This window comes from Stegostoma tigrinum, chromosome 22, assembly GCF_030684315.1.
Source record: "Stegostoma tigrinum isolate sSteTig4 chromosome 22, sSteTig4.hap1, whole genome shotgun sequence".
In the NCBI taxonomy this organism is placed as follows: Eukaryota; Metazoa; Chordata; class Chondrichthyes; order Orectolobiformes; family Stegostomatidae; genus Stegostoma; species Stegostoma tigrinum.
In genome coordinates, this window is record NC_081375.1 from 31,022,081 (window position 1) to 31,047,587 (window position 25,507).

Consider the following 25,507-nt stretch of genomic DNA (forward strand, 5'->3'; position numbering starts at 1 on the left):
CAGGGGCCTGTACATGAATCTCAAATCTAGATCATTCTGCTGTTCACATTTATCCAATACACTAGTTATCATAGGCTGAGGGGGCAACGAGACCTAAAGTCTGCCAGAAACTTCTATAACCTCCTCACTAGCATTACAAAATTCCAAATACTTCATGTAGTCGGGAAATGGCAGGGCCCCAGGAACACCTTGTGGCACCCCTACCTTCCACTCCATAAACTGCCTTTATTCTCAGTTAGTTAACCGATTCTCAATCTAAAGCAGGACTTACCATCTATCCCATTTTTAGTTTACACATTGACTTCATGGGACTGTCAACTCAAAATCCAAATACTTCTCCCCCAGTTAATTGAGTTACATTCAAACTCCAAGTGGCTTGTCAAACAAAGTTTCCCTTTCATAAAGTAAGGTAAGTTTGATTTTGAGGAACACTAACAGCATTAAAGCATCTAATCCTTCTCAACTGGATCTCGCATTTCTCCTAGTATCAGACTAGTCTGCAATTTTTTTTAAATGAACAGCGTGGTTGCACTTATTGCAGGGTGGTCATTTCAGAATCTAGAGTTTGGGAAGACAACTTGGGAATTGTAATTGTTTTAAGACAAAAACCCAAAAATAACTTCCTACCTCCTCTATTAAATCTCAATCAAATCTTGCTTCCCAAAAAGTTAGGAGTTTTCTTCAACTACACTTGAATAGAACTGCCATTTCCTGGCTCTTCAGTTGTCAATCCTCCTGTTTCACAATTCTAGGCCTAAAATCTGAATTTTTTTCTTCAACAAGAAATAAAGCTATTGTCTACAAGCTTACTCTATTACTCCCTTAATCAGACTAGCCTCACAGCACTCTTACTGAATTTCAAACTTTCCTCAAGCTTGTTATTTATTTAGCAACTTCCATCTTATTTGGATCCAAAGCTGTCCACAAATCTTTGAGTGGGACACTTGTCCATTGTGTTCTTTTGCTGGTCAAGGCACTATGCACACTGATTCCAGATGTTTAATCAATTGCCTGGAGACACTTTTTGAAGAGGTTACCCAGTCTATTGCCTAACTAGCCATTATATTAGATTATGGAATTGGGCTACCTCACTTCGGTCAGGGTCACAGCTCAGAAGGCTGTTCAGCCACTTAACCTGCTCAAAGCAGTTGGCTATTCCCATCTGTTTCCAGCTGAGTGCATAGCCTTGGGGTCAAATACATCTCAAATGTTTAAGAGGTCAAAAGGTTTCTACTTTTACCAATGACTAATTTCCAGATTACCACTGTCTGGGTTTCAAAAAAAAACTGCTCAACTTGCCTCCAATCCTTAAGGCCCTGCCATTAAAATTTGTGTCCCCTGATCATTGATGCCTCCGCCAAGAAGAAATACACCTTCCCATTTATTAGAGAAATTTTACTCTTCCTCCATCTGCACTTCTCCACTCCCAAAGAAAAACTCGTGTATGCAACCTCTTCAGTCTCCAGCCCAGGCAACGTTCTGACAAATCTCCACTGCACCTTCTGCGGGACTACCATATCCCTCCAATGTGGATTCCAGAATGGCTAAATAGAGTACTTGCAACCTAAGCAACTTCATACAGCCTAGACTGCCTAAATCATAAAAATACCATGCTTCAGCTAACACAAGACAAGTGTCCCATGTCTTTGCAACCACTATTTACCTGTCCCTCTCCTGTTAAGGACCAATGGAAGTGAAAACCAAGATCCTTGATCCCCCCACTTACCAACTTTTCATCTATTTCCTGGTCCATCGTTTCCTGGCCAAGTGCATCACCTCAACCTCATCCAGAAAGAATTCTATGTCCGACTGAATATCCCATCTAACCACCCTGCCCATAATCTTCCTGCAACCCAAGGCAATCCTCACAACTTAACATTTCACCAATTTCTGCATCATCTGCTCAGCTACTAATCAACCCTCCCACTTTCAGGGTGAAATCATTTAAATATGCCATAAAAAACCCTCAACATTAATTCTTGCAGAACATCACTGGACACAGGCAGTCAGGCTCATATAGGGCCTTGCCAAAAGCCTCAGGATCAACGAGACAAATGCAACACCTTCATCTGCACATCTGGTCAAATTTTTAAACACAAAACCCAAGTTAGTCAGACATCAGACCAACATGGTCATATGAAGTCCTAGAGGGAGAAAGCAGCCAGTGTTAAAATTACCACTTTACACTGCGAAACCAACTTTACAAAGGGTCCCATTAGTCTTAACTTTCCTCCTTCCAGTTAGGAACTCAGTTTTAGTCTGAAAGTCCATTTTCTTCACGGCAAACTCAGCCAACATGATCACAAGTCATTTGCCAAGACTAAATTACATAAAAAACACCAAGCACAACTGTTGTAGCACTTGAACATGAAGTCGCATGTGTAACACGGTTTCCCCCTCACCCAATAACCATGTGGAGCTGTAGATAATTGCCTGCAAAGTCTCCACCCACCTTGGAGGTAAACTGCCAATTGAAACCACCTGTTTGGAAGGCAAAAAATGATTCCAAATAATGAGGTGGGGGGGGGGGTGGGGGTGGTGGTGTGGTGGTGATGATGACATCTCATTAAAAGAACTGCAAGAATTTCATGGAGGCAGCCTACAGAGCAGGCATGGACAAGATATTTCCATTAGTTGGAGAAACTAGGACCCCAGGGCACAGGTTCAGAGTGAAGAGCTGACCCTTAAAATTGAGATCAGGAGGAATTTCTTCAGCCCTGAGGCTGGTTAATAACATCCAATGTAAAGCTAAAACAGATGCTGGGGTTCAATTCATCCTGGCCAGGAAGACATTGTTAGTCTAGTCCCATTTGCCAGCATTTGGCCTGTATCCCTTTAAACCCTGAGTATTCATACTTCCATCCAGATGGCTTTTAAATGTGGTCATTGTACCAGCCTCCACCACCTCCTCTGGCAGCTCATTCTTTCCATGCACTACATTTGGGATAAAGTTGACCCTTTGTTCCCTTTTGTATTTTTGCAATCTTACCCTAGACTTATGACCAAGTTTTTTATTCCCGTACAGAGGAGTGTGGAGTTTGCACATTGTGTGTGGGTTTTCTCCAGGTGCTCCAGTTTCCTCCCAGTCAAAAAATGTGCAGGTTAGCTGGATTGGCCATGCTAAATTGCCCACCACATTCAGGGGTGGGCGAGTTATAGGGCGATGGGTCTGGGTGGGATGCTCCAAGAGGCAGTGGACTTGTTGGGCCAAAGGGCCTGTTCCCAGACTGTAGGGAATCTAATCTACTTTGGGCTGAAGGCCTTGGCTATTAACCTGTCCATGCTCATGATTTTATAAATTATGTAAAGCGTGTCCACTCGGCCTCAAGCTCCAGGGAAAACCAACCCCAGCCCATTCAGCCTCACCATCTATAGATTCAACCCTCCCAAAAAAATCCCTTGAATCTTTTCTGCACCCTTTTAAATTTAACATTTTTCCTCTCCCACAGGCACCAGAATTGAATGCTACATTCTGAAAGTAGGCCTAACCAAGTGTCCTACACAGCCACATGACATCCCAATTTCTATCCTCTGACCAATAAGGCAGGCAGGCATACCAAACACCTTGACTACCCTGGGTAACTGCAAGTCAGTTTAAGAGACCTGTGAACCTGTACCCCAAGGTCTCTGTTCAGCAACAATCCCCAGGAATCTGCGCAACTCATGGTCTCTGCAGACTTGTGGCAAAGTCATTTAGCCTATTTAAGACAGTAGATAGTTTCTAGACAAGCAAGCGGATCAAGGGTTACAGGGAACAGGTCAGAGAATAAAAATTGAGAAACATAGCAGCCATGAAGAAATGCCTAAAGCAGGCTTGTTGAGCCAAATCACCTACGTGTTCTTGATAAAGTGTGAAGCTGGATAAACATAGCAGGCCAAGCAGCACACTTATCTTGGATTCTCCAGCATCTGCAGTTCCCATTATCACCTACCTGTTTTTTATGGTCTTACAGAAAGACTGATTCCACATCCAGATTTCCTGCACCAACATCCATCTCATTCTTGCATCTGTTTTTGCTAACAGCTTGTACAGCCTGGTCTCTCTTTACCAAAAGATTGAAGACCCTTAGATGCTCAGGTTTCTAACACTGGTCACCCAATTTGTATTGTGCACAACTCCTCATTGTATTAACACAATTGCCATTGGCAGCATGCATTCCAATATCATTACAGATCTAACTTCGGTTGAGTTATCTACTGAAGTTGCACAGTTGCATTACTGACATGCTCAAAGTGGAATATAGCTTTGAGCTCTGCCACTAGTGAGCCTGTGTATTCTTTTTACCCACACTTGAACTTGCACTACAGAATTATGACTAGAACAAAGCTATTCTGCTATACATTAACTTACCAGTGCTTTCAGAGGGGGATTTTTTCGTACTCTCAACTTCTGCTTCATCTTCTTCCTGATTAAAAAGGAGGGAAATTAAAAAATGTCAACATAGAATTCAGTGAGTAAAGGGACAAGAAAATGTCATTGACTTAGACCAAAACAGGAACAAATGTCATCTTGCAAACTATTAACCATTTGAGGCAAATTGTCATCCTCACAGAAGAGGGAGAAGTGTCTAAAAAGTTAATCAGAACGCAAATCAACATCTATTCTAACCTATTATAATGCCATCTGAACATTTTAGACATGATCAAAAACAGAAATCACTTAAGTTTGAAAACTTCAATAATTCCTGCTCAGCATGATTGAAGCTTCCAAACAGAAATGGTTAGGCTAAAAAAGGGTTGTCTGAAGATTTGTGGGCCCACGTAATACTTGGGATTGGAAACTGTCCATTTACAGCCCAGGTCCAAGCCTTGAACAGAATTGACACCGGTTACCATAAGTGAAAAGTTTGCCAATCCCATTTCTACTATATGCCAAATCTGATTGTCAATTAATTGACATTTTCTTGTCACCTGTTTTGGGTTACTTGTTGTCACTTCAGTTTCAAATGTGGTCATCTTGAGCACACCAGGTGCTCAGAATATTTGTTTCAAGAATTAACTAGGTAAAAATCAGTTAATTCAACATTTATACCAACCAACTTGAAACATTGGACAAGTGATGTACTTTACTGTTTATAGTATGATTACAGTATTATTTGCACTATGCTTTGGAAACCTTTTCAGGAAAGGCTTTAGGTCAGAATCTTTCATAGTGTGCTGCAATCTCAACTACACTTTTGTCCACCATCCCTAGCCCGCCTGGCAATGTGTCTTTGATTTTGATGATGTAAAGCCTTAGAAACCATCCCATTAGTTCCATATACTCATTAGCACTGATGGTTGACTGCTTATTCCCTGATGATAGTAATTCCTGACTCACCAGCCATGGACAGCATCTAAGGCTAATCAGTCATCAATAAACTAGTGGCATTCAGACAGACAGAGATCACTTTTCACAAGACTGAAAAAAAGCTTGTCTGAGAGCAAGCTCAGCTTAGGAATCACTCAGGCCATTACTGCCTGCACCAAAAAAAGTTCTTTCGAAAGCCCAAAATTGTAGCCAGAGGTGTGGGCACACCAAAGCCCCTATAATATTGCAGTCAGACTTCTGTGGCAACTTGAGCTCTGAAACCAAGTTTTCAAACAGCTAGCTAGTAGGCAAAAAAAGAAAAATCAGGTTTTGGTTTGTATTGTAAAACCATTACACCAAAAACCAACCTTCATTTCTAAAAGACAACTCAGGACAAAAATCAAATTATGTGTTTCCCATCAGCAGACTTGACCAAATGGTCTCTTCCCTTACTGCACACCCACCTACTAGGACTACCATGGAAATGCCCTCCTTCCCTCAAGTTCTCCTGGGATCTCATTTGATCCAGGTTACTCATTATCTCCAATCACATTTGATGTTCCAAGGCACACTACACAACTTCATGCAGCCAAGATAGCGCAGCCATGAAGGAAGCTGGATTGGACTCCGCTGGTGGATGAACTGACTGTGCTTCTGCACATGGGGCATACACTGTGCACAAGTGTCCTGGTTTGGTTTGACAGAAGCCCATTCCATTCTTAACCTTGGATTGAATGTGTCTGATACTGCACAGAGGGGGTACTTCTGGGTAGCTACAGGTTTCCAAAGCCATGTACAAGGCTGGATGCAGAGTTCAGCCAAATAGACCACTCTTGTTAGTTTAAGCACTGCTCCAGGTCACTTGTCACATGTTGCCAGCATGACCCATCGAGGAGTTTTCACTTGCCCATCTGTGAAACAAACACAGCTTTCCAAATACTGCCTTCAAGACAAGTGGAACATGTTTCTAAACAAGCTTTTACCCTGGTCTTCTATTATTGCACACTTCAGAGATGCTTCACATACTTCAAATGCCATAGTCACTTCAACAAAAACAGCCACATGTTAGGAACCAAAAAAATCATCTTTAGCTTGGGGTGTTACTTTCCAATATCAAAACACCAAATCTTAACATTGGAGATAAGGTGTAGAGCTGTACGAACGTATCAGGCAAGCTGACATTTCAGGGCCTAGACCTGAAACATCAGCTTTCGTGCTCAGCCTGCTGTTTTCATCCAGCTCTACACCTTATCTCAGATTCTCCAGCATCTGCAGTTCTTACTATCTCAAAAATATTTGGTCAGTGAGGCAGAGAGTGCCACTGAAGAGAACGTTGAAAACAAACAACAGGAAACTACTTGAAATCTGACTTGCCAATGCAAAAAATATTAAAGAAAAGACACAGCAGCAAACAATTGAGCTCAATCTAGGCCAGCTGCCAACAAAATGAGCTTAGCCTAAAAGGATGCAGCACAAATGGTTTAGTCTGCAATGTTGTTTTCAAAAGGTAATATCCTAACAGCCATACCATGTTCTTGCTGAGCCACATTTGGCAAAGACAAAATGGACAACTTCCCCACAAAAACTGAATTACCCAAAACAGATCTGCTGACCAACATAACCTTGCATACTTCCTAGGCCCAAGCTCATCCAAAAACAGTTCCTTGTGCCCTAAAATTATAACATACTCATCTAGCACTTAATCTTATTCTTGGTCCAGGAACTGATTGGGATCCACATTATACTTCAATTGCAGTGGGATTAATGCAAGTGTCTAGCACTCCATCCACAACATTTGAGCCATTTCATTCTCTCATCTCTGCTCTTTTGTTTCACCATGGACAGCCATGTTATCAGCTGTTACGGCTACAATTTCAGTTCTTTCCTCAATCTCTGCTTTCCTTCTTCTGAAAGTTGGCCAAAAACTTTGGGTTGCCTATTCCTACATGGCTGGGTGCCTTTGTTTCAAGGCATTGAAACTACAAAGAAAAACCTATAAAAAAGTTGGAATTGCACAGTGGGCAACAGAAGCCTGAATTGAAAAAGTCTGTTTTGTCATTTGTCCCCATTACATTTGGAACAAGGCTCAATATAACCATTCTGGCCAAAGAGTGCCCTGGACTCCAGTCTAAGATTTAGGGCAGGTCAGAGGACCTTCTTACAATTCTGCTGTTAGACCTGACAAGGCAGGCCATTCGTGACCACAAGACAAGACAGTCAAATTCTGCTCTGTTCAGCACAAAGTCCACTCTGCCATTTGTTCATGTCAACACCATGCTGCCCATAACACTTGATCATCTGAACCTTGTGAACCTATTTTAAAACACCCTCCACGACTTTGCTCCAGAAAGCTGCTGAGGCCACAAGGTCAACACCATCATTCTCCTCTGGCTGAAGAAACATGTCAATTCTCACGGTCATTCCCTCACTCAGGCTGTGCCTCTGGTTGTAGTGTCTACTGGAATGGATACATCTTCTCCACATCCACTCAACAACCATAGCCCTCCTCCCTGGAGTCACAGAGCAGAGACAACCTCCCAACTATCGCCATTTGCCCCCACCCTTCCTAACAAGCTTCAATAAGACACCAGCCAGGCCCATTCTACATCTGATTTGTTAGATTGCAACTGTTCTGATCTAACTATGGGTGGTTAAGTGCTCTGTGCTAGCTTTGTTTCTTTTTGGGGGGGAGCAGGGGTGCGTTGTGAGGGGGAATATATCCCCTGCTTAATTTTTTGACAAAGGTTTGAGGGGAACAAAAGCATGTCCGGCTGCACCCTGAACACATACCACGTTAGCTCAAGAGCTCTCAGATCACGATCTTGCTGGGTACAGTGCAGGTCTGGCTAGAAGAGGGCAGAACAAATTCAAAGCCTATTTTACTTTCATGTTAACAAACGGGCTTAAAAAAGTTAGCTACAAAACAAAATCACCAAATTCCACTGTTCATGGCAGAAGTTGACAATAACACAAGCTGAGCTGTTTGCTATCTTTTCATTGCACAGATGCCAAATCCAGGACCATGGTCCAGCCTCAAGTCAAGTCAACTGACCTTCATTTGCTTACCCTGGTCTGACTGATAGTAGACAGGGAGGCCATGCAGTTTGTAATGTTTTTCTTTTAACGATTCATACATACTATTCTTTGTGAAAACACAGGTTTTACAGACAAAGAGCTGAATGTTCACAGGTATTATCTTTATTAATAAAAATCTTGAATATTATATACAGAATAGTGGAAAGAATGCTGTGCTCCCCAGTTAAATGCTAAGCCCCAGTGAGGCACTGGGGCCACAGTATTCCAGAACTCCAAAAAGCTCACTTCAAGAGGGCTGAAGGACATCAAAAGCAACACTTAAGCAATTGCAGAATGAAGACTTCATTTTAAGAGGTGGGGCAGGGAACAAAAAACTGGCTAGATTCACACCCAAAAAGGATGTTATTCCAAAATGAAATGTGGCCTCCAGGGCACTGCAACTTCTTAGTTATCAGTCCAACCAGTGAGTGGTTTTAAACCACCTTCCTTCAAAGCTCAACATGTTCAGAATTTACCTCTGCCTGCCCAAACCAAAAGTTCACAAATGGCAAGAAGCAACCAGAAAAAAGCCAACTCTTTCAAGAACATTCCTCTACTCAGTTCACTTCCTGTACTCTCCAACATGCCTTTCAACACATGACCACTCAATTCTTGTATCTTTGATGCATTAGTGAACCCTCCACAAATATTGTGGATACCCTCAAAAAGAATATTCCACTGTACCTATCTTAGCCATCCAGTCCCTCAGTCCTTTCCCTTACATGACAGGCAGCTCGAATTACTATTTGAAGTCAATAATAAGCTAAAAACAGTGGGACAAGGTCAACTAGGCCAGTATCTCAATTCTGGCATACTGCAAGTAGCCCATCAGCAAGATTAATTGTGGCAATTTACAAGTTTTAGAGGTCTTCCCAACTTTATACCTTGTTGCCTAGAGCCTGTAATCTTGTGACCTAGCAGGTAATTTCCCTACTTTTGGCTGAGCTTCCAGCTCAACACCTAGTCACAAGATTCACATGGCCAAACTAAAGCTTTTTGACACAAAACACAAGACTGGGGCCATTTCAGAGTTGCTGTGGTTCATGCAAAGTGTTAACCTTTATGCTAGAGCATCGAGCAACACCATCTGGTGAGCTCTTACTTCCAAATCTAGCCTCATGAACTGAGCGCATGCTCATATTTAACTTCTGTCAGTAAGTCACGAGCTCACAAAGCTCCCAAATCCGAAGTCACTTAGGGGATTGACAGACATATGGGACCAACGTACAGTTCACCAAGCAACACAACACCCTAACTGACCTAAGTTACTAATCAATTAAGAATTTCCCCCTTAAAAACAGTAATGACTACTTCACCACAAAGTTGGTCCAAGCCAAAGGACATCTAAATTTGCACATGCAATGCCAATCAACGATGACCCCATTAGCAGCACCCAATTTACGTGCTGATTAGGTATTCTTCAGCATCTTTGGAATTAAAAATTGCCCCCTTTGGGTGGAAATGATGTTTTGCCAGACTTTGAATTGAGAACAACAGTGATTCAGTCATTCATATACAAGTTAACAGAAGGCTATTAAGCATTTGTTTCTTTCCCCAAAGTTACAGGTAGTTCCACTATCATGTTTCATTAACAAATTAACTAACATGGATGAACAGCAGATGCTATTCGGTTAACAAACTTGTGGTACAGCACAGCAAATTTTCCTGTAGCTATTTCCAAACATGATTTTTTTTTTTTTTTTAAAGGTAAATGTTCTATAGTGAGATCACCAAAAAGTCAGCTATTACATTCCAGGGCAACTTTATTCATGCTCAGGATGAGTGTTTGTTACCCAGAGGGAAGTTAAGAGTCAACCACATGTAGGTCAGACCAGGTAAGGATTGAACTTGCCTTCCACAAATGCACATTAGTGAAGCAGATGGACTTTTCCAACCAACCATGGATAATGGGATCATGATCATCATTAGATTCTTAATTCTACATCTTCCACTGAATTCAATTTCAACCATTTGCCATAGTGGAATTTGAACCCAGGTCCCCAGAACATTCTTGATCTCCTGATTAACAGCCCAGCAACACTCTGCGTGCATGTGCCACACACAACCTTAGGCAACGAGCTGCAGAAAAAAAAAAACAGTTCAATTGGCCAGCAAAAACAGTTTGCCAAGCAGCATCCACTGTCCAGTCAATTTGCATTAACTAGACATTTTAGAATGGAATGGGGGTTACAATTACTTGGCGATAAAAGAAAAACCTCCCCACTACTGAGAATTGGCATCACAATTGTCCTGACAGCTCAGCACAGGTGAAGTCATTGAGCAACAACCATTAGCGCACACCACACTTAAAGGTGCCTGATGCCACAGCTTCAGCATGTCCCCTTCAAAAGGGAAACTCTCACTCCATTCCATCTTCAACTCAAAATACCCCTTCCTGACTTATCCCCTCTCAGATGCCCCCATAATGTGATCTCCCCTACAAGAATGGAAAAACAGATTTAACTGCAGACACTGAATCAGGCTCAACAACAAGTAGCCAGAAAAGCTCAGCAATTGTCTAACAATTGGCAGCATCTGTGAAGAACAAAATTGGAGTTAATGTTTTGGGTCCAGTGATCCTTCTTCAGAAATAGATCTACTTGATTTTGTTACAACACAGGCACTAAAGACACTCAAAATAATGAAGGGCCGGCTGCAAGGTCTGCCAGGGTCCAATCCAGGTGAAAAACCCAACAAGTTCTATGATCCTTGGTTTGGAAGAACTCAGAAGATTGAAAATTTTATTGGTTCCTCTAAAAAGTTGCTGCCAAATCTACAGAGTTTTCACAGCATTTGGATTGTTGACATGTACAGCTTAATTTGATCTACTAGATTTCTTTTATGCACAGCACCTTTCAAGAGAAAGCTACTGCTTTGTTGAGCCAGGTGTTGACTACATTTACACAGCTCATTGCTGCAGAAAGGCTGTCAAAGACCCATTGCACCCCCATAACAAATTCATACAACCCCCTTGGTCAGGAAGTTACAGAAGCCCGAACCTACACGAGAAGGCTCAGCAACAGCTTCTTCCCAGCCCTTCTGTCTGATGACTGGACTCTAGCATCAACTAAGTGCTGATCTTGATTGTGTCTAGCCAACACCCTTTGCAATATAGCCTTTTTGCCTCAAGTCTTTTTGGTCTGTACATCCTTCACTTACTATGGGCTACCTATACCACCTGTAATAGTGAAAAAGGTTGTGTTTTGGTACACTTTAGTACCACATTGAGAAGAGGAATTCAAGACCAAGATGCAGTCTTGCTCAGGGTTGCAAAGACAATTGTTAGAAATGGTCTCTGAAGGGTCTAGGCCCAAAACATCAGCTTTTGTACTCCTAAGACGCTGCTTGGCCTGCTGGGTTCATCCAGCTTCACACTTTGTTAGACAAGTCATGTTATGAAATCAACACTTAGTGTAAAAAATTAGATACAAAGGCTTGAAATTTGATCTGATCACCACTCCAGTACTAAGTTAGCTCTAGATATCTAGCCAGCTCAAAAACACTTACGTGACACAAGGCAATAAACACCAGCAAATCTACAAGTTGACAGGTGTGTTAAGAAGGCATACAGTTTTAGCTTTTATTAATACAGGGGTCAAGTTCCAGAACCAAGAAGTTATGCTGCAGCTGTACAAAAACACACTGGTGCGGCCACACTTCAAGTATTGTGTACAGTTCTCGTCACCGCATGATAACGAGGATGTGGAAGCTTGGGAAAGAGTGCAGAGGAGATTTGCTAGGATCTTGCCTGGTATGGAGGGAAGGTCTTACAAGGACGGGCTGAGGGATTTGAGGCTGTTTTCATTAGAGAAGGTTGAGAGGTGACTTAATTGAAACATAAAATAATCAGTGTTAGAAAGGGAGAGCCTTTTTCCTAGGATGGTGACGGCGAGCACGAGGGGGCATAGCTTTAAATTGAGGGTTCAAAGATCTAGCACAGATGTCAGAGGTAGTTTCTTTACTGAGAGAGTAGTAAGGGATTGCAACGCTTTGCCTGCAACGGTAGTAGATTCACCAACTTTAGGTACATTTAAGTCATCATTGGACAAGCATATGGATGTACATGGACTAGTGTATGGTAGATGGGCTTCCTATCAGTATGACAGGTCGGCACAACATCGAGGGCCAAAGGGCCTGTACTGTGCTCTAATGTTCTAAGTAAGTGACATCCATCACAGTTTGCCTACACATATGCAGCATCCTGTGCATTATTACAGGATAGTGAGGATTACGACCAAGGAAAAAGCCATGCCTTAACAAAGGCAGATATCTATTAAGTGGACTTCAAAAAACCATGCTTACTCAGCTTAAACACAAGGTTTTTTCTGAAAAGAGGTTGGTATCAGTGAAGCAGAGTTGAAACTGCACACAAAGCAACTATTACTCAATTACAGGGATGTAGCTGTACAACACTTGCTACCAGATCCCAGTAGATGATGGTGGTAAAGTTGTTGCAAAAAAGTGACTCAAGCCTACCACAAAAAAATCTCACTGAATAACCATGTTATTGCAACACAAAAATCAACATGCCACAAGTCATATCAGTTGACAATAAAAAGAGCAACTTGTCTCAGCACCCTTTAGGAGGTTAGATCAGCCAAGTTCCTTGATCTTATCAGCAGACACTGCAAGTTGCTGCAAACGACTACAGATGTGCAAGTCAAGGATGGTATTCAATATACCTCATGTCAGTTTTGCAAGAGTCAGTCATTCCGGTTGATGGGGCAATGGATGAAGTATCTCAAACAGATACCTGGGAAATAGGGGAAGGTGACAAAGCACACAGATAAACATTTAGACAAGGAGGGGAACTAAAAAAGTTTGCTGTCTCCCCATTTCACCAATGTTAAGAGGAAAGGACTCCACTGACATGATATTTAACATACTTGAAAAGCAGTGCTATGTTTAATGCACCTTTGTGTATTCCATGTGCCTATCAAAAAGATAGATTTTGAAGGTGGGGCCACAATCCTCTGAAGGATGTTGTGGAAAATACTTGGGATTAAATTCACTGAACTCTTGGGGCTTCAAAACCATGGGCTGCAACTGAGCCAGGAAGAGAGGTTGGCTGGGAAACATACAAGGGGCAGATGCCTGGAACAGGGTTAGTTTACAGAAACTAAAACTAAGACAAAGACAAAGTCATGCCCCAGCTAAAGACAATGCTAGCCAGTTGGCAGCAAACCAAACCCAAGACCCTTTGGAGCCTCCCGAGATACAAAATCATTCCAAAAAGTCCACCTTCCTCAACTGAGAATTCCATTGCACTGCTGTCAACAGGGCCCCTCAAGTTGTTCCCCTTGTCCTTAGCTACCATCTCACCAACAGGCAAAAAAAATCAGATGCCATTTCTGCCAGCACTTCACATATTCCCCTCCCTTCCCTTGCCCATTTTCCACAGAGACCACTCTCTGGGACACCCTGGTGCACACTATTTCACCCCAACATTCCTCCAGCACTTTCCCTGTAACTGCAGGTGCAACACCTGCTCATTTACATCCTCCTAGTATCCAAGGGGCCAAACATACCTTCCAGGTGAAGCAGCACTTCACCCACCCTTTCCACAATCTAGTCTACTGCATTCACTGGTCACCCAGTCTACACTTCATTTCCCCACTTCACAGAACATCTGTTCTGCATGCAGCAAAGACCCTGAACTACCTGTTGCCTACCACTATAAAATGCACCACCCATTTCCCTGGCTATTTTCCCTCTGCCTTGCTGTGGTGTTCCAGCAAAGCTCAGTGCCAGCTGGAAGAACACATCTTCCACCTGGGGATCCTGCAGCCCTCTAGACTTAGAGTTCAATAATTTTATAGGGTCTAAACACTCCCATGTCCCAAACACTAGGCCCTGTTAACAGTGTGCCATTACACGCCACTTGTTAGTCACAGTCCCCAGTAAAAGCTATTTGTGCTTCTAGCCAGATTTTCAGTTCCATTGTCTATCCAACTGTAATGGATTTGAGCTCACTCCCTGTGGATTGTTTACTCTGCACCTCACCCCTTCCAATTTTCCACCTATAAACTGAAGTTTTCCCCAGATGTCATCAGTTGCTGAGGGATCACTGGACCCGAAACATGAACACTGATTTTTGTCCTCATCAGATGCTGCCAAACCTTCCCAGCAACTTCTGTATTTGTACCATTCACTTCCCATCAGTGCTCAAATCACTGAAGTACTAACATTCCACACCAGTAGGCTACATGTGAACTGGTGCAAAGTATGCACACCTCACTCTAGGAAGAAAGCTGAACAGATATGCAGTGATAAACAGTATAGAGCTGGAGGAACACAGCAGGCCAGGCAGCAGAGGAACAGGAAATTTGACATTTTGGGTCAGGACCCTTCAGGAAACCCAAGTGAAGTGCCAGACATTGCAAAACTACTCACCACAAATTTAAAAAACAAATATGATTCACACACAGTGTCGTGGTCAGGAAGCTCAGTCCTGAGGAGGAGCCACAACAGATCTGGTATGAGATGGGGTGGGGGGGGTGCGCCTTTCAAGGCCAGAGAATTCAGTGAAGACAAGACAGAGGACAGCCGTGAGTGCAAGTGTGTTTAAGGAGGGAGGGGTGGTGGCAACAGCACTGAGTTCAGGCTCTGTGAAACCACTGACATGAACTGTGCAGCCTGATTCCAAACAGGTCTGCACTCTGCAAGGGGAGTTGGAGTTGGAAGCAGACCCCACACAAAAAAAATTAGTAGCCCTCAAATGCTGAACAGCAACTATTTATCAACCTCAACTTGACAGCTGGAGGTAGAGACATGAAACACCAACTGGGGCCACACCCTGACACCTACCTCAAAAAAAGGATCCAAAGAAAAAACATAGCAACTGGTCCCACATGTCTAAGTGCATCAGCAGACACCATGAATCCAACTATCACTGGTACACACAGCCCTTTGCAGAGAGAGACCCAGCTATAAACGAGCTACTCTAGATTAGATTCTCTGCTGTGTGGAAACAGGCCCTTCCGCCCAACAAGTGCACACTGCCCTTCAAGCATCCCACATAGACCTAGCCCCCCATAACCCACCCACCCCTCAACACTACAGGCAATTTGAGCATGGTCAATCCACCTAACCTCCCCATCTTTGGATTGTGGGAGGAAACCTGAGCACCTGGAGGAAACCCAGTCAAAAAACTGTTTTCACTCCAGCAATGAGCCTGAAAAGTCAGACAGACACTCATGCAGCTTAGCTAGCTGGAGAGCAAGCAGAGTTTGGGGTTCCTCATTAGCCTAACAGCCACCCACTAACCATCATTACCTGTGAGGTCTAACTGGGATTTGCATTAAAAAAGGTAGAGATCAGTGGGTTTTAGTATTCACATGATTTATTCCAAAAAAAGCAAAAATTTATTTGACAGAATAAATGGTAATCTTTTGTTTGCCTCTTAAGCATTTGTCTCCTGTCTTTTTCCACCACATTCCATTCTAAGCCCAGTATCCAGACCATGGAGCTGTTTAACAGTAGAACAGACAGCATTCCCTACAAAATTCTAGTTATTTATTGTAACAAGGAATGGATGCATGAACTCTGTATGGCTGTGCAGGCTGACTTGAAAACCACATTTGTCCTATCTAGTTTGCACACTTGACTGGACTTTCTACAAGCCTATTATCCAAGTGGATTAGCCGTGCTCATCTGATGTGGCTTCTAAAATAAGTGACAAAAGCTAAAGCATTGAAAGATTTAGCTATTCTGCCATGTAAGATGCCTCAAACCCAGTCTCAAAGGCTGGCACAGGAAGTGTATTTGTAGGAGAATTTGAGCTCCATTTAATACAGCCTTCTCTAAACCTAATGTGCACAACCATTTGGATTCTTTTGATCTTCTCTAATTTTAAAAAAGTCATTGCCACTGTTAATGAATCCACAGTCGCTTCTTGTTATAGGATGTGGGCTCAAGCTTGCAAAACATTCCTTGCTGAGGGACAACAGGCCAAGACATCCCAGGAAATACTGTTTAAGCAAAGGGACTGAACAATTAACCGATACTCCAAATGCTACCACAAGTGTGTCACCAAGTTCATTTCCATCTCCCTCCATGTCCATAACCCAATTTCCACTTCAACAGGAATCAATGGGTGTAAATAAAATCAACTGACAACGGCCTCAAATTTGACAGACCTGCAGTGTTTCAAACTACTGTCCTTTTCTCGAGGCCATTCTTGCCCTCTGTGCCTCTATCATCCATTGCCTAGCAAAAGTTAGAGCCACCTCCGACAAGTGGAAACCAAAACAGTATGCTTCAGAAATTTGTTTGGGTGGAGGAGCTGGAGAGAGTCACATCCCAAAAGCAGCCACACTAAATTTCTGACAAAGCATGTACACAAATCCAACGTAATAGTCATCATCTTCAGACAAATTCTGCCCATTGCATTTGTCACTGCAGGTATGCAAATGTTCTAAAGCTAGTTTCTTGAAGGCCTCCTGGTGAGATGCTGAAAAATCAGCAGTTTCTATGTCACACCCAGTCAATTAAATTCTAACCTAATGATCCATCAGATTATCCAGGGGGGGGGGGGGGTGTTGGGGAAGAGAAGGTATGCAATCTGCATTACCAGTCTTCCAAGTTTTTTTCAAAATTTCAAGCAGCATATTCTGAATTGTAATGACTTAGGACCATTGTCCCAAATCTTTTCTCCAGTTACTCAAACCAAAAAGTGGCACTAAGATAAACACGTAGTATCATACTAGCCAAAAAACCTACCCTTTAAATTTGTAAATTCTTCAATAGAAGTGGGTAATAATTACCCACCTTTAACAGCCCTGGAAATCAAGGGGCCTGCTTGAATTATTTGAGAGCAGCTAGGAGTAAAACACATGGCAGACCCACAGCAAAATCTCATTTAGGCCCAAACTAGACAAGGATAGCAGTCTTAGATAATAAAATGAGAAGCTGGATGAACACAGCAGGCCAAGCAGCATCTCAGGAGCACAAAAGCTGACGTTTTGGGCCTAGACCCTTCATCAGAGAGGGGGATGGGGAGAGGGAACTGGAATAAATAGGGAGAGAGGGGGAGGCGGACCGAAGATGGAGAGTAAAGAAGATAGGTGGAGAGAGTATAGGTGGGGAGGTAGGGAGGGGATAGGTCAGTCCAGGGAAGACGGACAGGTCAAGGACGTGGGATGAGGTTAGTAGATAGATGGGGGTGCGGCTTGGGGTGGGAGGAAGGGATGGGTGAGAGGAAGAACAGGTTAGGGAGGCAGAGACAGGTTGGACTGGTTTTGGGATGCAGTGGGTGGGGGGGGGGGGGGGGGGGGGGGCGCGAGAGCTGGGCTGGTTGTGTGGTGCAGTGGGGGGAGGGGGATGAACTAGGCTGGTTTTAGGGATGCAGTAGGGGAAGGGGAGGTTTTGAAACTGGTGAAGTCCACATTGATACCATATGGCTGCAGGGTTCCCAGGCGGAATAGGAGTTGCTGTTCCTGCAACCTTCGGGTGGCATCATTGTGGCACTGCAGGAGGCCCATGATGGACATGTCATCTAGAGAATGGGAGGGGGAGTGGAAATGGTTTGCGACTGGGAGGTGCACTTGTTTGTTGCGAACTGAGCGGAGGTGTTCTGCAAAGCGGTCTCCAAGCCTCCGCTTGGTTTCCCCAATGTAGAGGAAGCCGCACCAGGTACAGTGGATGCAGTATACCACATTAAGCAGAGGTTCACCTGCACATCTGCCAATGTGGAATGTCATCTTGGGGCCTGCGTTAGGGGTGAGGGAGGTGGTGTGGGGACAAGTGTAGCATTTCCTGCGGTTGCAGGGGAAGGAAGGTGCCAGGTGTGGTGGGGTTGGAGGGCAGTGTGGAGCTAACAAGGGAGTCACGGAGAGAGTGGTGTCTCCGGAAAGCAGACAGGGGAGGGGATGGACAAGTGTCTTGGGTGGTGGGGTCAGATGATTGTAAATGGCGCAAGTGTTGGAGGATGATGCGTTGTATCTGGAGGTTGGTAGGGTGGTGTGTGAGAACGAGGGGATCCTCTTAGGGCGGTTGTGGCGGGGGCAGGGTGTGAGGGATGTTTTGCAGGAAATACGGGAGATGCGGTCAAGGGCGTGCTCGATCACTGTGGAGGGCATGTTGCGGTCCTTAAGGAACTTGGACATCTGGGATGTGCGGGAGTGGAATGTCTATCATGGGAGCAGATGCGGCGGAGGCGGAGGAATTGGGGATGGAATTTTTGCAGGAGGGTGGGTGGGAGGAGGTGTATTCTAGGTCGCTGTGAGAGTCGGTGGGCTAGAAATGGACATCAGTTACAAGCTGGTTGCCAACCTTCCATTCACCTGGGACAGACGCCAACTCTCCGACACCACCTCTCACCGCCTCCTCGATCATGACCCCACACCCGAGCACCAAACCATCATCTCCAACAGCATTCACGACCTCATCACCTCAGGGGACCTCCCAACCACAGCCTCCAACCTTATTGTTCCCCAACCTCGCACGGCCCGTTTCTACCTCGTTCCCAAAATCCACAAACCTGCCTGCCCTGGTCGACCCATCGTCTCAGCCTGCTCCTGCCCCACCAAACTCATCTCCACCTATCTGGACTCCATTTTCTCCCCTTTGGTCCAGGAACTCCCCACCTACGTCCGTGACACCACCCACGCCCTCCTCCTCCTCCAGGACTTCTAATTCCCTGGCCCCCAACACCTCATTCACCATGGACGTCCAGTCCCTGTACACCTGCATTCCACATGGAGATGGCCTCAAGGCCCGCCGCTTCTTCCTGTCCCGCAGGCCCGACCAGTCCCCCTCCACTGACACTCATCCGCCTAGCTGAACTCGTCCTCACACTCAACAACTTCTCTTTTGACTCCTCCCACTTCCTACAGACTCAGGGGGTGGCCATGGGCACCCGCATGGGCCCCAGCTATGCCTGCCTCTTTGTAGGTTACGTGGAACAGTCCCTCTTCCGCACCTACACAGGCCCCAAACCCCACCTCTTCCTCCGGTACATTGATGACTGTACCGGCGCCGCCTCTTGCTCCCCAGAGGAGCTCGAACAGTTCATCCACTTCAACACCTTCCACCCCAACCTTCAGTTCACCTGGGCCATCTCCAGCACATCCCTCACCTTCCTGGACCTCTGTCTCCATCTCAGGCAACCAGCTTGTAACTGATGTCCATTTCAAGCCCACTGACTCTCACAGCTACCTAGAATACACCTCCTCCCACCCACCCTCCTGCAAAAATTCCATCCCTTATTCCCAATTCCTCCGCATCTGCTCCCACGATAAGACATTCCACTCCTGCACATCCCAGATGTCCAAGTTCTTTAAGGACCGCAACATGCCCCCCCACAGTGATCGAGCACGCCCTGGACCGCGTCTCCCGTATTTCCCGCAACACATCCCTCACACCCCACCCCCGCCACAACCGCCCTAAGAGGATCCCCTCGTTCTCACACACCACCCTACCAACCTCCAGATACAACGCATCGTCCTCCGACACTTCCGCCATTTACAATCCGACCCCACCACCCAAGACATTTTTCCATCCCCTCCCCTGCCTGCTTTCCGGAGACACCACTCTCTCCGTGACTCCCTTGTTCGCTCCACACTGCCCTCCAACCCCACCACACCCGGCACCTTCCCCTGCAACCGCAGGAAATGCTACACTTGTCCCCACACCTCCTCCCTCACCCCTATCGCAGGCCCCAAGATGACATTCCACATTAAGCAGAAGTTCACCTGCACATCTGCCAATGTGGTATACTGCATCCACTGTACCTGGTGCGGCTTCCTCTACATTGGGGAAACCAAGCGGAGGCTTGGAGACCGCTTTGCAGAACACCTCCACTCAGTTCGCAACAAACAAGTGCACCTCCCAGTCGCAAACCATTTCCACTCCCCCTCCCATTCTCTAGATGACATGTCCATCATGGGCCTCCTGCAGTGCCACAATGATGCCACCCGAAGGTTGCAGGAACAGCAACTCATTCCGCCTGGGAACCCTGCAGCCATATGGTATCAATGTGGACTTCACCAGTTTCAAAATCTCCCCTTCCCCTACTGCATCCCTAAACCAGCCTAGTTCGTCCCCTCCCCCACTGCACCACACAACCAGCCCAGCTCTCCTCTCTTTTCTCCACCCCCCCCCCCCCCCCCCCCGCATCCCAAAACCAGTCCAACCTGTCTCTGCTTCCCTAACCGGTTCTTCCTCTCACCCATCCCTTCCACCCACACCAAGCCACACCCCCATCTACCTACTAACCTCATCCCACCTCCTTGACCTGTCTGTCTTCCCTGGACTGACCTATCCCCTCCCTACCTATACTCTCTCCACCTATCTTCTTTTCTCTCCATCTTCGGTCCGCCTCCCCCTCTCTCCCTATTTATTCCAGCTCCCTCTCCCCATCCCCCTCTCTGATGAAGGGTCTAGGCCCGAAACGTCAGTGTTTGTGCTCCTGAGATGCTGCTTGGCCTGCTGTGTTCATCCAGCCTCTCATTTTATTATCTTGGAATTCTCCAGCATCTGCAGTTCCCATTATCAAGGATAGCAGTCTTCCCTGTTAAACTTAGGACCCAAAAAAGGCAGTCTTGTTTTAAAAACCATTGCTATTACTGACTAACTTTGTTTCGAGCTTTTTTATTGCTTTTCAACACCACTTGTGGCAGTGGTGATACTGAACCAGTGTTGCAAGGATTTAGGATGGTTTCTTAATTACTAATCCAATGAAATCACCACTACAACACTGGCTGCTCCTGAAGATAGTAATAAGCCATTTGTTTCAACTCATTACCAAATAGGAAGCTGTTCAGCCCATTTCTGCAGCAACTTGAGACAGTGCTCACCTTCCAGTCCTACCAACCTTAAATGATTTATAGCACTATTTTGTGCACATTTCCTTCATTCCCATTGCAAAGAGAGTCAGCACTCAAGGGTTAGTGCACTGTAAATCAAGCACAATCCCTGGCTTTGGTCACAAGTGTCAAAACTATCACAAGTCCCAATTTCCCTGACACAGGTTTCACCAACAATCCTATCTACTGCTCCCTGACAATCCATAAGGCCAAGCTTAGACAGAGGCCATTTTGTACAGCACCTGCACTCCGTTTGCAGCAAGCACCACAACCTTCTGATCAACATTTGGACTCCCACTCCCTGGGTGGAATGTCCATGCTAGGCCTCCAGTACCAAAATACCACCTGCAAATTGGAGGAAGAGCACCTCATTCCACATCAGGAGACTACAGCCCAGCCTCGACAAAGGCATTCACCAACTATAAAGTCTCCCCAGCCTCATGTCCAAGCCTCCATCTCATCTCTGCCTCAATGTGTCCAACTTCTCTCCCAATTATCCACTCCGCCCATTCTACTGACCAATCCCCACCACTACCTATCTGCACTTATCACCATCCCACCTGCCTTGCCCCCCCCCCCCTCCGCATTTCTGAAGGGAAACACCACAAAACATCAACTTTATTATGCCTGACCAGTGTTCCTCCAACTCAACATTTGTCTGGCTCCAGCATCTGCAATTCATGCTGTCTACAAATGCCAAAACAAGTTCTAGCCATTGGTAAAACCAAGTTTAAAAAGGTGCCAACTTATTTTTGGCCCTTAAATACCAACTTCAAAGACAAGACTGTGGTCACAGACAGAAGAAAAATAATAATTCAAAATCATACCTAATCAGGACTGCAGGATTTGATGCACTGCTTTCTCAAACCTTTATGATACAAAGCCATTTGCACACCAATGTGCTTTCCTTTGTTGAACTGTTATTTATCCTTTCCTTCAATAAAAAAGGGAATTTGCAGAATGCAGAGCACAGCTAACTATTTGACAATCTGGTCCCATCAGCTGTAACCATCTGCAAGTCGACAATACAAAGTCATGTACAACTCCAGCTCCAGCAAACATGACTTAAGACCACCACATCTTTGCTCAGGTTCCTTGGTTTAAAGCAGCATCTCCCATTTAATTGCAGTCCCAAGTGCAGTATATTAGCAGTCTTTAAGTGTTGCAAGTCACTTAAACTTGATGTTGGACAGAGTCCAGGCATTCAGAGAATTCAATGCACAAAAATTCTGCTTGCAGGTATTTGAGAGAGACAGGCCACTCTGCCACAACTGACTTCAATCTTCTGTTCTTCACTAGAATTATATCAGTGGGCCCCTTTCAGAAGCATGGCCAGTAAAGATGCAAGTGCTTACCACTGTCAGGACGTTCTGGCAGCTGTACCCATGTTAAAAGCTCCAGCTAGATGCCACTTGAAATGCTGCAAGCCAGCAACTGCACTTCACAATACTCCTCAAGCCTTCACATTTGAATGGCCTCAAGGACAAAATTTTTGCTCCCCACACTGCAGGTAGGGATTTCAAGATTTTGATGTCTAAGTTGGAACAGGGCAGGTCTGTTTCCAAGCAGACTGCAACAAAAGGCCACACCAGGTAAAGCCAGCTTGGAACCATGGTTGTCACACCACTTGGGGTATTGCATTAATCAGCTGTACTGAACAATCCAATTTTCTTCTCTATGCGTAGTACTACCAAGTACAAATGAAGCATAAACTAGCGCATGCACATTTTCCCCTCCACAACACTCACCCACCTCATTTGCCCTAACTGACACCCCTCTACAGTTACTACTTCAGTCTCTAGGGAAACCTCATCTTGGTGCTGCTGCATGACTGTTGGCTGTCCTTAAATCTTCCTGCTATCTTTGGAAGGCTGTCCCACTTCCCTAAACTATCCCTTTAACAGAGACCTTGCTACAAAACCCAAACTGGTTTCACTTGGCCCAATCCCTGAACTAAGGCCAAATTTCCAGACTCAACCAAACATGACAAACTCTGATCCAATTGTGGCAGCATCCCATCAAGTGTTGTGTTTTGACTTTGACATGTGCATGAAGGAGTGTTGGCCATGTAAACTGCTGACCCAAGCTACGTAACACAGACCTTGTATTGTGCTGTCAGTTAACAGGGGCACCTTGACCACAATGCTCCCTACTATGACAAGATGCCCGCCTGCTTTCATTGCTTAGTACTCAAGCAGGGTTCGGCAGTCTGTAGTTTAGCATACTTTGTGCATTAGAGGCACAATGGAACCCAGAGACTGGCAGCCCACATGTCAGTGTAAAAAGTTCACGTACAGAGAAAAAGCACCAAGACAAGTGCAAAAAGCTGTACACCGAAGCAGTGCAGGAGGAGGAGTGTCTGGTGGGGGAGCAGGGGAGGAAAACAAGCCAGCCATACATCCTTCAAGGTGATTTAGTGGTTGTTTCTTCCCATTCCATAAACAAAAACAAAAAACCACTGCCATCCTCACTTGTGATCCCAGCTCATCTAACACTGGACAGGTCGGATCATAGTTAAAAACATGGCTTGACAGGCCGAGAGAGTGAGCAAAAATCCAGGTTCAACAAGTCTTGAAATGATAAATACCAAGGAAGCACTGCATTTTAAACTAACTGCCTGCAGGTACAGTGTAAATCATGAAGACTCACTTTTTTGCCCAATAACCTTCCAAAAGGTTAAGCCACAGGTCACTACTAGTGCTATGCTACACAATCCTGTCCTGTGTCCATTTCAAACGTTTCAGAAATCTTTACAATTGCAAATGCATCTTGATTGTTTATTCTCTAAACTCATATCTTAAATTTTAAGTGTCTAACACATTTTCACTTCTTGCAGCTTTCCCCACCCACCACCCCCATGGGCTGCACATGAAAGCTATCAGTTTGAAGCAGCCCAGACTGCTTAGAGAGATTGCTAAAAAACAGCACAAGTGCTGTGTTGTATCTCAACCAATGTACCTTTGAAACATGCTTATGTTATCAATGCATTGAGATCCCAGTTTACATAAAGATCTTAGTGCATCCTAGCATTCTGCAGTCCTGCTCCTCTGCTGTAAACTGAGCATATCTATTGCAGCCTAACAAAGTGTGGCACTGGATGAACACAGCAGGCCAAGCAGCATCTCGGGAGCAAAAGAGCTGACATTTCAGGCCTAGACCCTTCAGAGACCCTCTCTCAAGGGTCTACGCCCGAAATGTCAGCTTTTGTGCTCCCAAGATGCTGCTTGGCCTGCTGTGTTCATCTAGTGCCACACTTAGATTCTCCAGCATCTGCAGTTCCCATTATCACTCATCTATTACAGCCACTTGCCTAAACAAATGCCATGATTATGTATACCTGTAATGAGTGTGCCTGTTGTATTGTTCAGCAGGAAGACAGAAACATGAGCATTGCTTCACCAGGTGATGTACCCTGTTGGTGGTAAATGCTCCACCTCTGGATGTCTGTCTTTCTCCCCCAGGCATCAATGTGTTTTGGGCCTCTGCTCCACACAATCAGCCTCACCCTGTACTGTACCTTCAGATTTGTTGTGTGCTGTTTCTCTTCTGAAGGAGTGGGCTCCAACAGTTTTGTTCCTTTCTCCTAGACTGGAAGGAAGCTGACATGAGAATTTGTTTTGCTGACTGCCTTTGCCATGGGTATTTATGGAATGTTACATTCTCATTTTTTTTTTAAGTTTAAAGTATTTCCATGGAACTTTTTCTTCAAAAAAGTACTTTAACTGGCATTAAGAATTTAAAGAGTGCTTTGCTTAGAGCCAAAAAACCAGATCTAAATCACATTTGCAACACAGCACCTTAACACTTGCACTGCGATTTGTGAAAGTCTGCCTAAAGTATTGATATATTTGAGAGGGTTTTGGTGTGGTCCATAAACCTATAAACTCTAGAGCAAAACAAGTCAAAAATACTTGAGCTGCTCACCTGAAGTAGCTTAAAGCTTTTAAACCAATTCAAAAGTGTTCAAAGAGGGCAGATTTTCACAGCACTACAACAACTGACTCAATTTTGCCACCATTTTAGGAGTCACAGTTCAAACATCAGAGTTTATGATCTTGACTGACATTCAAATACTTTCCCACATGGCACAGAATTAAGTTGCAAACTTTGACTGCTATCCTCTTCAAGGAATGAAACGAGAAATAATTTGCCCACTTACTACTGGCCATTTAAGTCCTAATAATTTGAGGGAAGAAAATATTTCCTGACAATGAAACACTTCCTTCCTAGATTGAGCTTCACTGACAGCCATTTTTACTATCTTCATTTTTCCAAATTAAGTTTACAACATTTGTAGCCCTCCTCCAGAACCTAGAGCACGATCATCCAGTTACAA

General features: G+C 44.7%; 1 protein-coding gene across 4 annotated transcripts in view; it reads right to left on the reverse strand.

Annotated features, from left to right (window-relative positions):
* The window catches only part of LOC125463707 (matrix-remodeling-associated protein 7-like), a 109,593-nt gene that overhangs the window by 38,578 nt on the left and 45,508 nt on the right, over positions 1-25,507 (reverse strand). For all 4 annotated transcript variants that reach the window (XR_007249892.2, XM_048555303.2, XM_048555302.2 and 1 more), the window contains exon 2: positions 4,352-4,406. Coding sequence is in view for 3 of the 4 variants with exons in the window: in XM_048555303.2 (XP_048411260.2) it covers positions 4,352-4,406 (55 nt within the window). In the remaining variant the exon portion in view is untranslated. The remainder of the gene's footprint in view (positions 1-4,351; positions 4,407-25,507) is intronic.